The 13724-nt window shown below is 39.2% G+C and overlaps 1 protein-coding gene across 1 annotated transcript; it reads left to right on the forward strand.

Annotated features, from left to right (window-relative positions):
* Positions 1-421: 421 nt before the first annotated feature.
* LOC130222348 (gastrula zinc finger protein XlCGF8.2DB-like) lies at positions 422-11891 on the forward strand. Its single transcript, XM_056454933.1, has 2 exons — positions 422-564; positions 10608-11891. Exons 1-2 carry the CDS (start codon positions 480-482, stop codon positions 11648-11650), a joined length of 1128 nt encoding a protein of 375 aa, XP_056310908.1. The 5' UTR covers positions 422-479; the 3' UTR covers positions 11651-11891.
* Positions 11892-13724: the final 1833 nt, after the last annotated feature.

Consider the following 13724-nt stretch of genomic DNA (forward strand, 5'->3'; position numbering starts at 1 on the left):
GCTAAATTATGTACCTGTTGTTGAAAATAATATTTTAACCCTTTTTACAACGTAGTACTATTTTACTCACAGTAATGAGGGCTATTGTTTGAACATAAATGTGTGTAATAAGTGTTTTAATGAAGGTTTAATTTATTAAATAGCATAATGTCATTCCATTCTAAGTATACATCACTATATATATATATATATATATATATATATATATATATATATATATATATATATATATATATATATATATATATATATATAAGAAATGGAGTACTAGTTTTAATCAGCTCATTTGTGGCTATTGTTTCTTGCTTGAACTTACTGGATTTATTTTTGTTAATTACTCTCATATAAAGAAACTGTTGAAGCAAGTGTTGAAGAGAAGTTGTTTCTGTTCATTGTTTTGTTCATTTTAAACAGGATAACGTGTTCAAACACAGAGAAAAACTCCTGCTGAAGCGACTGATCTCCACACTGTTATAAAGATGGCGTTTATTAAAGAGGAGAGTGAAGATGTGAAGATTGAAGAAACATTCACAGTCAAACAGGAAGATCTGCAGGAACAAACAGGTTGGTTTTCATTCTCAAAGACCAACTCAGTCATGAGATCCTCATTTAGATATATTTTAATAAGAAGAATGCTAAATTAAATCCATCTGCAGCCCTGAGTGTGCTGCCTAGTTCTCCTAAATGCACATAAGCACTCATTGAAAGACAGGAATGAGCTTCTTTCCTGTTACTTGTTCTCATGTCTTTAGTCATTATTTTTATGTATTATTAGTCTCCCATTTTCTGGACCTTCTTAAGGTTATTGCTTTTCTTGATCTTCTACTGTTTGTTAAGCGTCCTTGAGCACTGGCGCTATATAAAATAAATAAAAACAATAAATAAAAAAAGTTTAACTGAGCTGACGATATTTGACCTACAGTATTCTCATAGAAGATATCTGCTATGTGATAGTGTTGGCTTACTACTTTCCAATTGCATATGTCACGTTGATCACAATTCCCTTTTTTATCAACTTCTTTATGGGTTTAAACTTGTTTCTAGTAGTTGTTACTAGTTCTGACAGATAGTTTCTGAGTTAGAATTACATCATTATTATAATAACTAGTTACCAGGACTTTTGTGTTTAAACAGGGTTTCTGTGGGGCCTTAAAATTTCTTAAATTCCAAAATCTAAATTTTAGGCCTTAAAAAGTCTTTTAACTTTTAAAACATTTGTTCATTTATTTTAATTAAATTTTTCAAAGAAAGTTTATGTTTGGAAAAGTGTATGGATACAAGTTTTTATACAATATTTTAAATCGTTTGCTAAGAAATATCTAAAATATTGTAATTTTTTATCATTCATTTATTATTGTATTATTAAATGTATTAAATCATAATATTTTTTTTAAAGGGCAAATAAAAATCTTTTCCATCTGGGGCATTTGAAAACTTCCTTTCCCTTTTATGAGTCTAAAATTTCATTCATAATTGTCTTGAAAATGTCATAAAATTCTTGCATTTTACTTGGTGAAACCTGCAGAAACCCTGGTTTAAAGTATGTCAGAAAACGTGGATGCCCCCAATTTTAAATATGCTGAATGAAATGGACACTAAAATAATTAATTATTATAAAACATTGTACAGTATTCTAAACTATATGATGTTGCTGTGGGACGACGTGAAACAAAACAAATTATAGTGGAACAATAACGTTTAGCATTGCACTGACTACAACTGGCCAACAAACTAGTCTAAAATGACTTTTGCTGCTTAAGAAATGGATTACAGCATGCTGATTGCTGTAACTGCTGCATGCTGACTGAAACATTTGAGTGTAAAGTTCGTCAGTATTGACCATATTCTTCACATACCAGCAGGCGCTGCCATTGGAATCTTTTTGCCTGAAATTTATTTTTTTAATAATTAATTTTTGGATCCAAAATACAGTGTTATGCTGCTTAGGCATGAGACGATAACAGTTAACAAGGTATACCACAGTTTGGAAAAGGAAAGGTTTTAAAACCTTGTATATTTAAGGTATATATAAGGCTTTTTTAGGACAGTATCTCCAGCAGAAATAATATCCAAAAATGCAGTTTTAAATAGTAAAGAAACAAATGAAGACAGCAGAAGTCAATGATTAATTTGAATGATTTAACCTGATCACCATGCCTAATGCTGCTTGATGTTGCTAAGTCAAATTTTCACATTTTTTTATTTTTCTTTGTATGTATAGTCATAAACACACTTGTTTGTAGAGCAAGTAGTGCGACCGTTTTCTTCCGTTTATAACTCCTGGTCATTTCTCCAATTGTCAACTGAATTGGAAGTGCTAAAACAATAGCATATGAGATCAGGTCACTATGACATGATTGATAATTGACACTGTTTGTCATTGTACTCTGGTTATTCTGAGATCTGATGCTGAGTATTCTTAGGGCTTTTCACACTTCAAATGTTTAACCCTGGGTCATTCTAACCCTCGATAAACAGAATCCTGGGTTATCTGTAATCACTTTCCACAATGCTCATGCTATACCTGGTGTTCATTAACAGACGGTCCACATTTGCAAACCCCGGGTTAACATTATTATTTGTATATTTACGTTGTCACTGTCCCTCATTGGACAAACAGCATGTCACCTTTTTAGATGGCATTTCTGCATCTTATCAGGTATATAAAATGTCATCACGTAGGTCTTCAGCTAAGCCTCAAGACATGCACAAAGGCAAGAAAACAAAGACAAAAGTACAAATGAATGAAAACAAGTAGCAAAGTATGTCATCTTGCCATCTCCTCATCACTCCAGTTTACAGCAAACGTGGCATTAAGCATTTGCATAAGTTCATTCATTCATTTTCCTTTGGCTTAGTCCCTTTATTCATCAGGGGTCACCATAGCGGAATGATCCACCAACTTATCCAGCATTTGTTTTAAACAGTGGATGCTCCTCCAGCTGCAACCCAGTACTGGGAAACATTTGCATAATTTATATACAATAATGCAAACTCACAAATATAAGCGTGAATTATGCGTACGTGCTGTGAACATGCAGGATCTGTCTCAATTAGGCCTTTCAAGCAAGTTACAAATGTTTAAAGCCAGTGGAAGATACAAATGAGGGAACACAACATGAGTAATCTAGAGCGAGTGCATTTGATCATTTGCATTTAAAGCCACAGGCACAAAAAGAGCTTGGTTTTTCTCTGACCCCCAAAATGAAATATTCTGCAAGGTACAGTACAGACCAAAAGTTTGGACACATCTTCTCATTCAAAGAGTTTTCTTTATTTTCATGGCTATGAAAATTGTAGATTCACACTGAAGGCATCAAAACTATGAGTTAACACATGTGGAAATATATGTGTAACAAAATATGTTATGTTCTAGGTTCTTTAAAGTAGCCACCTTTTGCTTTAATTACTGCTTTGCACACTCTTTCTATTCACGCCTAGGCAATCTATTGATGAGCTTCAAGAGGTAGTCACCTGAAATGGTTTTCATTTCACATGTGTGCCCTGTCAGGTTTAATTAGTGATATTTCTTGCCTTCTAAATGAGTTTGGAACCATCAGTTGTGTTGTGCAGAAGTCAGGTGGATACACGGCTGATAGTCCCACTTAACAGACTGTTAAAAATTGTATTATGACAAGAAAAGAGTGGCCATCATTACTTTAAGAAAATGAAGGTCAGTCAGTCCGAAAAATTGGGAAAACTTAGAAAGTGTCCCCAAGTGCAGTCACAAAAACCATCAAGCGCTACAAAGAAACTGGCTCACATGCAGAACGCCCCAGGTCGGAAGACCAAGAGTCACCTCTGCTGCGGAGGATAAGTTCATCCGAGTCACCAGCCTCAGAAATTGCAGGTTAACAGCAGCTCAGATAAGAGACCAGGGGGATATTCCAGAAAGCTGGGTTAACTTACCATCTGCTAAACCCTGAACTTTTGGTTGATTAACCCAAAACCTGCTTATTGTGAGTATGTCGGTTCCAAAACAGCTGATAAGTGTTGGTTAATTCAACCTCCTGAAGATAACCATGGGTTAATGCGCGCGCACGGCGCATACCTGAAGGCATTTTCAAGACACAGTGAAAAAAAAAAGCGCAACGCACTTTACAGAGGCGGAGGTTTTAATCACAGATTACACATCTGCATCAGTGAAAGAAATATAAGATAAGAAATAGACAAGAAAAGAAAAAATAAGTGATTCGATAGTTTAATAAATTACACATGCCACCCTCCCTTTTATTGTAATGAAAAATTTAACATCTCTTTGCCAGTTTGCATTCCGTCAAATAAGATGTGTATATGGCCACACTGGGCAAAGTATAGGTATACTGGGGCACAGAATTTAACATCGCAACGTACCTGTAGAGAGGTGGGGGTGAGTTTCGCGCGACGTACCTGAAGAGAGCGGTGTAGGTGAGTTGCATGCGACGTACCTGAAGAGCGGTGGGGGTGAGTTGTGTGCGACATACCTGAAGAGCGGTGGGGGTGAGTTGTGTGCGACATACCTGAAGAGCGGTGGGGGTGAGTTGCGCGCGACGTACCTGAAGAGCGGTGGGGGTGAGTTGCGCGTGACGTACCTGAAGAGCGGTGGGGGTGAGTTGCGCGTAACGTACCTGAAGAGCGGTGAGGGTGAGTTGCGCGCGACGTACCTGAAGAGCGGTGGGGGTAAGTTGCGTGCGACATACCTGAAGAGCTGGGAGGGATGCGGTGGAGAGTGGTGTGCGACGTATTTAAGGACCAGGCGGGAGATGCGCGATTTCCGGGAGATTATCTTTCCTTTTGCAGGATACTCCCGGAACTTCCAAGAGACTTGGGATGTCTGCATGAGCATCACCTTAAGGTGAGAAATGTATACTCACTTAAAACAGTTGGGTTAATAATAACCCAACAGGTAACCCATAGATGGGTCAATTTGGCACCGACTTTCTGTTGGTTTATTTTAACCCAATCCATAGGGTTGATAAGGTTAACCCAACAATTTGGGTCACAAAAATAACTAATTTGTTGGGTTATTTTGCCAAAAAGTGGCTTAACCACTATATAGCAATAAATTATTTGTATTATTATTATTATTATTATAGTAGTAGTAGTCATCTTTATATGTAAATAAAAAATCCACAGCTTTTAATACATTGGCTAAGCTTTATTTAAATCCATGAATTTAGTGCCACTCCTTTCACAATAATAAATGCCTAAGAGCAGTTTAGTTCATCCTCAAGCAGCAGGACATAAGGGTTCTGTCTCTGTTGCTCCTCCACTAAGTACTGAATGAAATACAAGTATACACACATGAATTAAATAATGTCCAACATTTATTGTAATAAATAATGCACCTAGAGGTAAAAAATCAACAAATTCTTGTTTTGCCTCCTGGTATCTTGCTGCACAATCTGTATGGCAGTAAAGAAATTGAAGCTGGCTGAGTTGTTAAAGCACCCTCTCCAAAGCGGGATCTCCAAGGCTGTCTTTATATCAAACAGAAGAAATCACAATAATTAAACTCAAAACAAGCCCCTCATATCAAAGGTGAAATGCTACAAATTGGGATTAAAACAGAGCTGTTATGCAGGATTGTCTCACCAGATGAAATGTTTGCTTGAACTGGTAGATCCGAGGCTCTCTTCTCTTTTTTTTTTTTGCAATATGAGAGAAACCGCAGTGATGCATCTCCCTAAATCTTAAAAAGTTTCTTTGGTGCGTGGGTATAAAATACCCATCCTGAGCAATCTAAAAATAAATAAACAAAAACAGCACTTAAATCCATGCCATACAAACAGTACACTGGATTTATTAAAGGGATATTTTACACAAAAATGGAAGTTCTGTCATCAGTAATTCACCCTCCCCTTGTTCTAAATCTCTCCTTAATTAAACACAAAACATGATATTTTGAACAATACAGGTAACTAAACCATTCTTGGTCTACAGTGAAATTCCATAGCATTTTCTTATCTGTTAAAAAATAAAATAAAAAAACATTAATAAAGGGCGCTCGCACTCACCATCAATCATGCTCTTATAAAGACGCCTCGTTTGGATAGCAGCCACAAAACAATTGATTATAACTGCTGAACATTTACCAGGTTGCAAAAAATGTAATTGCTGACTCGTTTTTCTTTTCATAAGTTTTAGCTATTGGCGCCAGAAGCGGACCCTCATCTAACACCTGTTCCTCATTATTCAGAGATGACATTGCCATAAACCACCCTTTATATCACCTCCAAGAATCCTCTATTTCTCTAATCCTTCAAGCAGTCGCCCCTAGAACTCTCCAGTCATATCTCACTGCATGGAGCTCTTTCAAACACTTCTACTCTCTGTATAAAACACCTTTTCCTTCCTCTCTATCACCTCATTCATTTCACATTTATACATTTCAAAAGATATACAAGCTAGTTCAATTCGAAGCTACCTAAGTGGGATTCAATTTTTTCACAAATTGATACACGGGTCTCCTTCAGATGTCCTTACAAATTCTCAAACCACCCTCCTTATCAATGGCATACAAAAAAAAAACACTCCCCCCACCCCCCACGCCAGACAACCCATTACACTCTATTTCCACACATACAGCCCACACACTCGATGCCATGTTCACACTAGATTTTTTGGGGTTTTGAACTAACGATAACATCTAATTTCAATCCCACAATCCACCCCACCATATCTGACCTAACCTTGCTGGATAAAGAAACTCTATCTTTCAATAATAAGCAAAGCAAAACAGATCAGCTATACAAAGAACAATCTAATTTCATTTTTGACATCCCCTTGCCCACACACCCATTTCAAACCCTCTTAGCATTCTTGCACTACAGGAGAGCCCAAGAACATAACCCCCTCGCCTCCCTTTTTACTGATGAGGCTAACCGTCCAGTAACACGTTTTTGGTTTCAAAACCCCCTAAAAGAAGTTCTCTGCATTTCAGGCTTCCCACCACCCCGAACCAATCTCTACACACTCATTCAGGATAGGAGCAGCCACTACAGCAGCCCACAACGGCCTCTCCCAACAACAGATACAAACTCTCGGATGTTGGTCTTCTAACGCCTTCAAATCATACATTCGCCTCAGCCAATATCACCTCAGAGAAGCCCAGCTGATTCTAGGTAGCCAACAACAACACTCTAGTTTCTAAGCAGCAGTTCTCCCTATTTTTCACCCTACTAGCGTAGGACTCCTTTTACTATCTTCCCCTTTTTCTCTTCCTCTTCATAATTTCACTTACTTTCATTTATTTAAAAAAAATAAAAAATTATTCACCATCATCACACTCCCCGCAATAATTCAACCGCAAAGGCTTAGCTGGGACACATATTGCTTCCATACTGACCACCATTTAATTACATTACATAGTAGCAGTAACAATGCTCTAGAAGCTCTACTGAGCTATACTCAACCTTTGCACTATGTGCTGGTTTGCCTTTATTTAATTACCCTAATTAAACAAAGATAAACCAGGATCCTCCCTTCGCAATATTTCTTAGCTAGAGTTTAGTTAAAGGATCGTCTTTATAATGTTTTTGCAAAAAGAATAAATTAGATTCATACTTTACCACACAGGGTAACTTGATGCGTTCTGGAAAATGAAGTCAATGTCCACTCCAGTGAAGATAAGTAATAAAATACACTTTTATTAATAAAATCCAGTGAAAAGTAGAATAAACAAAAGACAAATAACAGAAACAAAATCCTTACTTTATCCTTCATTGAGGATAAAGGGCAACCACCCTCATTATAGAGAAGTCAGCAAGCGCAAATCTGATCAGTATGGCTGCACTTTTATACTTCCAAAATCAGGTCATGCACATAATTACACCTCATATATCAGTGAGGACTTGACATATTGAATTATGCTCAGGGATACAAGTACCTATACACCATTTGGGTCTTACCTATTACATCAAAGAACACATTATAAATCACTAAGGACCAACTGTATAATGTGGTCTGACCACTCAGTCAAGAGTTCTAATAGTCAGCTAAACTTATAGGTCATGTCTTATGTGAACAAATTTATAGTTGTTCCTAGGTACATTTAAGAACAAGAATCAATATACAAACAATTACATGCTCATTATTTAGACAGTTTTAAGCCATTAAACGCTACCCGAGGTACCGGTGCCTACAGAGGGTACCGGCATCCATGACCAAAGAGTATCATGGCTCTGTGGCCAGGGAGTTCCCCATCCCATGGACAGAGAGTCTCAGGCCTTAATGGTCAGCTGCGCTAGCTGTTTGCACTCAAAGGAGAGGAGGTCAGAGGAAGGTAAGAGCAGATGAGGGTCAGAGAAAGGTAACTCTCTCTCTCCTTCATCGTTCATTAGTCTTGTGCGCCCTCTGCTGGTTACATTGTGCTCTTTGCTTACACTTTCAGATAAAGTTGAGCTCTGAAGTATCGGAATGTCAGTATAGGAGAGGTTTACTTTTGTATCTTCCTCGTCTCACATTAATAATGGCACCATTCATCACAACTACTACACCAATGTTGTAGCTTTAGCTGAGCTCATACCCACATTACTATTGACCGGAACCAATGTTCCTGCGGGATTCCACACAACTCTCTAATCTGCTAATTTTTCACTCAATCTTCTCACCACTGCAGCAACAGTGTCAGTCTAGCTGAGCTCCTATCCACTTCCATCATAACATTTCTGTAAGAGCACACACAACACTCCAGACACTAACTACCAATGCACCTCTGCAGCTGCAGAGTCACTCTGCTGAGTCTCATTCCCCCTCTGCAACACAGCCGCAACTCTGCTTGAGTTCACATACACTTCCATTTAGTCATTTACTACTGACACACTCCCCAGCACTTCCACAGCAGTCTCTCCAGAGGTGTACTTTCCTTCCAATACTGACTTCCATTGCATCTCTGCAATCGCAGAGACGCTCCGCTGAACTTCATTCCCCTCTACACCACTGCTGCAGCAGTGATGCTCTGTTGAGCTCATATACACTTCCATTTAGCCATTCACTACTGATACACTCCCCAGCACTGCCAAAGCAGTTAAAACGTCTCTGCGGAGGCAAATTTCTCTTCCAATATTGACTTCCATTGCACCTCTGCAGCAGAGGCGCTCCACTGAGCTTCATTCCCCTCTGCACCACTGCCGCAGCAGTGACGCTCTGCCTGACCTCTGATACACTTCCAAATTTTTAATTTTCACTGATACTCTACTCTGCTCTGCCACAGTAGTTTAAATGCCTCTGTGCATGCATAGTTACCCTTCAATAATTCCATGATAATAACACTCACCGCACATGTGCAGCAGCAGAGACACTCTGCTGAACTTTATAGCTACATTTCACCACTGCCATAGTAAGCCTCTCTAACAGAGCTCACGCCTACATGCTTCAAGTCATTACATTTACCTCACTCTCCAGCCCGGTCCATGCAATTAACACTGCCCCGGGAGCACATATAGTTGTACATATTCCGTCAGTCAGTACACCACTCGGGTAGCAACTCTTATCTCTCCATTTATACCCGCACCGGCCCCGTTTTTGATCCTACAAGCTATTCAAGTACCATTTTAACACCTTTTTATACCAGCAGCCAGGTATTGCGTTGATCTTCATTGCCTTTTAGGGGGTTCTTAAAATACGCAGTTGCTGTCCCGTGCAGAGCATTTTGGGGAGTTCTCGAGACCTACCTGAGCTCAGAGCTCCCCTGTCGCCCTGCAAACAGGAGGGATCCCAGGGCTCAAGGACCTTTTAAGCTCAGGGCTCTCTCCCGGGACAGCGTGCCAAACTTGCTTATAATCAATCATCAGCTAAGTGTGAACTCTTGAAGTGAAGTTTATTTATAAACTAATTTTGAGAGGATCACGTGCTTAAGATTGAACATGGCTGGTTCTGCATTAGCTACGTATGATCCGCCAATCAGACGATTCCTAACCCAATATAAAGAGCCAAGGTTTCTCACTATAGTCGTCTTCGATTTGAAGAATCCCCCTTTCCAACCCTACTCCTCCACCTTTCTCTTCATAGGGTGGCACAGTGGCCCAGTGATTAACACTGTTGCCTCACAGCAAGAACGTCACCGGCTCTAGTCCTTTAACAGGGCGGCTGTCGTTTCTGTGCGAAGTTGGCATGTTCTTCCCGTGTTTGTGTGGGTTTCCCCTGGGTTTTCCGGTTTCCTCCCACATTACAAAAACATGAACTACAAGTTAATTGATCAATCTAAATTTAGCACTACAGTCAAACTTCCATCCAGCAGCATATATCTTCATAACAATAATTTTCCGTCATCAGCTCTTATCAAAAACGGGGGAGTTCTCGAGACCAACCTGAGCTCAGAGCTCTGCAAATGGGAGGGAGTCCAGGGCTCAAGGACCTTTTGAGCTCAGGGCTCTCTCCAGGGACAGCATGCCAAACTTGCTTATAATCAATCATGAGCTAAGTGTGAACTCTTGAAAGATGAATTGAATCTGCTTAAATGTGTACACGTTAATGGACTAAACAAAATATGATCTGATTTATTTTGCATTTAATGTGCATCAAAATTACAATGTGTGTAGCCAATGTTTCCAGTGTCTTTTCACTTTTCAGCTTTTGATGAGTTTATAAGACTTAATGAAAACTTATGTTTTATTTACTTATTTCAGACCTAATTGAAGAGAATGAGGGGAGTAAAGAGGAGGAACATCATGTCAAAATTGAGGAAAAAACTCATTTACAGACTGATAGTATTTTGAAAAGGAAGGACAAGAATCGTTTCACCTGCACCTGCACTCAGTGTGGAAAGAGTTTTGGAAGAAAAGGCAGTCTTAAAATTCACATGATGATCCACACTGGAGAGAAACCATTCACATGCACTCATTGTGGAAAAAGTTTCAGCCAATTATCATCCCTTAATCAACACATGAGGATCCACACTGGAGAGAAACCATTCACTTGCACTCAGTGTGGGAAGAGTTTCAGCCAATCATCATCCCTTAATCTACACATGATGAGCCACACTGGAGAGAAACCATTCACTTGCACTCAGTGTGGGAGAAGTTTCATCCAATCATCAGACCTTAATAAACACATGAAGACCCACACTGGAGAGAAACCATTCTCATGCACTCAGTGTGGGAAGAGTTTCAGCCAATCATCATCCCTTAATCCACACATGATGGGCCACACTGGAGAGAAACCATTCACATGCACTCAGTGTGGAAAAAAATTTCACTGCTCTTCACACCTTAATCTACACATGAGGATCCACACTGGAGAGAAACCATTCACTTGCACTCAGTGTGGGAGGAGTTTCAGCCAATCATCAGACCTTAATAAACACTCGAAGACCCACACTGGAGAGAAACCGTTCACATGCACTCAGTGTGGGAAAAGTTTTCACTGCTCTTCACACCTTAATCAACACATGAGGATCCACACTGGAGAGAAACCATTCACTTGCACTCAGTGTGGGAGGAGTTTCAGCCAATCATCATCCCTTGATCAACACATGAGGATCCACACTGGAGAGAAACCATTCACTTGCACTCAGTGTGGGAGGAGTTTCAGCCAATCATCATCCCTTAATCAACACATGAGGATCCACACTGGAGAGAAACCATTCACTTGCACTCAGTGTGGGAAGAGTTTCAACCGATCAGCAAACCTTAATAAACACAGAAAGATTCACACTGGTGTGAATATATGAGCTCCAAAATTGAAACTGCACCAGACAACTCACACTGGAGAGACAGTACACTTTGACAAGAGGTTTATTCAGTTAACACATCTGAAAACACAAAAGAGGATTTATACTGGAGAGAAACTGTACAGATCTGATCAGTGTCTACAGAGTTTCGCTCATTCGGCGCAGCTTAAGAAACACATGGACAAAAAGTTGCACACATGACATGAATGCAGCAAAACACTTTCTCATGTTCACAGGATGTTTCATGTCTGAATAATGCTAGAAAAGGCTGAGTGACGGTATACTGTTTTCCAGCAGTCCTACACTGCAGTAGGTGGGGTTGTAAATTTGTTGCGCTCCTTGCGTTTACCATAAACACAATGATGGCGGCTGAGAGAAGAACAGTTTCATAAACATCTGGCAAACAGCACCACAGTGTGGATACATCTGTACTCTACTCTCCAGTGTATTCATGTAGCTAGTGTTGTTCTGACTCCTAGAGTGAGAAACAAATCACTGGGAAGACACCGCACATCAAAGAAGGTGGAGCTCCAGGATGGTTGGTTTGCAGTATACCAGGGCCTCAAGTTTAGAAAGCCCATTTAATTGCCCTGTGTTGCATCTTTTCTTAGTAAAGTTTCTTTATTTTTAGGTTCAAGATTCTTTCTAGTTTACTACATATACTTTTTTGAGTAGAATACAAAATTTATGAATATTTTATGATTTAGGCAGAGCGACAGGTATTAAGTTTTACAATATTAATACACTGTGATGATCCCAAGACTCCAGATTGGAGTATGTGGTAAATCCTGATTGGATGCCTGCATTACTCCTCATTGGGTATATAAAAGTTGTTGTGTTAGCTACCCCAGGATGCTGTGGCTTCTCAGGAGTCCTCATGTCAAGACCTGCTATCTCATTGACTCTTTAACCTTATGGTTTTGTTTTGCATTACTTACTTACATATCATGTTGTTGTGATTGTATCTTAAGTTCTTTATCTTCATTATTACCTCTAGACATTTGTTGGTTGCTTTGATTGATTGTTCTGAGTTACATTTTAGAATAAATAATTTGCATTTAGGCTATTTTGTTGGCTCATCTCTCTTTTATGTTGCAACTCAAACAAGCCGGTCATAACACTTTTTGTAAAATGTCAAAAGGACAATGTTATTTGGAAATGGCAGAGACAGCCCTAGCCTGCACCTAAAATTCTGTCAGTAAAAATTATAATATTTTTTAGATCAGCTTCAAAAATAACACATTTATAAAATAAAATGAATAAATAGATGGACGGATTGACATTGCAGTGGTGGAAGGGGAAATAGGATGGCTTGTTCAACCATAAACCAAGACTGAGCTCTCTCAGGAGGGATGGACCAGTGCGCGAGATGTCTCAGACTGAAGGCGTATTAATGAAATAGGTGCTCAGGAAGCCCCAACTCTTTTTATTATCAACTGGTTGTTGCGATGTACTCCTATGCAACCTATGGTGCTTATTGTTCCAGAGAAATTAATTGACTAAATGATCAAACTGTTTTAAATATTGTAGAGAAATATTTACAGGGATATACTGAAGTAGAGAAATAACTTTAGAAAGGCAATTCATGTTGAGTATGATAGTTTTTTATTTTGAGTATCTCAGAGCAGTAGTTCTCAATTCTGGTGCTTGTGCAAAATGTGTTGACAACCGTCCCAAATGAATTTTAGCTCTTATTACTAGATCTTAGAATCACACCTGAGGACTTCCGGTTATGTCGCCTTTGGTATAGCCGTGAGTGTGACCAGCTCCCTTTAACTTTTCATTTCTACTTTACAAACTTCGCTGTTTTAGAACTTTTTGGGAACCTTAATCTATTTACTTTTCTTTCTTAGAGTGCGTAGTATTATATTCTCACTTAACATGTCGAAAGGAAAGGGCAAACAGGTGGAAAAAGACTGTGAAGCGTCATCCTCGCCTAGCTCTAGTGTTACGCTAGCTGAAATCAGCGCCCTGCACGAGAGCTCAGAGCCTCTCTTGCCGCGGATTTTAAAGCCTCTTTTGAAAGCTTGGACACTTAGTTGGACAATATTAACTCCACAGTCGCGGCTCATGA

This window comes from Danio aesculapii, chromosome 4 (genome assembly GCF_903798145.1).
Source record: "Danio aesculapii chromosome 4, fDanAes4.1, whole genome shotgun sequence".
In the NCBI taxonomy this organism is placed as follows: Eukaryota; Metazoa; Chordata; class Actinopteri; order Cypriniformes; family Danionidae; genus Danio; species Danio aesculapii.

Excerpts from the sequence above, each read along its gene's own strand:
- LOC130222348 (XM_056454933.1), top strand. The coding sequence starts at position 480 with ATGGCGTTTATTAAAGAGGAGAGTGAAGATGTGAAGATTGAAGAAACA. Across the intron at positions 565-10,607 it reads AGATCTGCAGGAACAAACAG|ACCTAATTGAAGAGAATGAG; the intron begins GTTGGTTTTCAT and ends TACTTATTTCAG.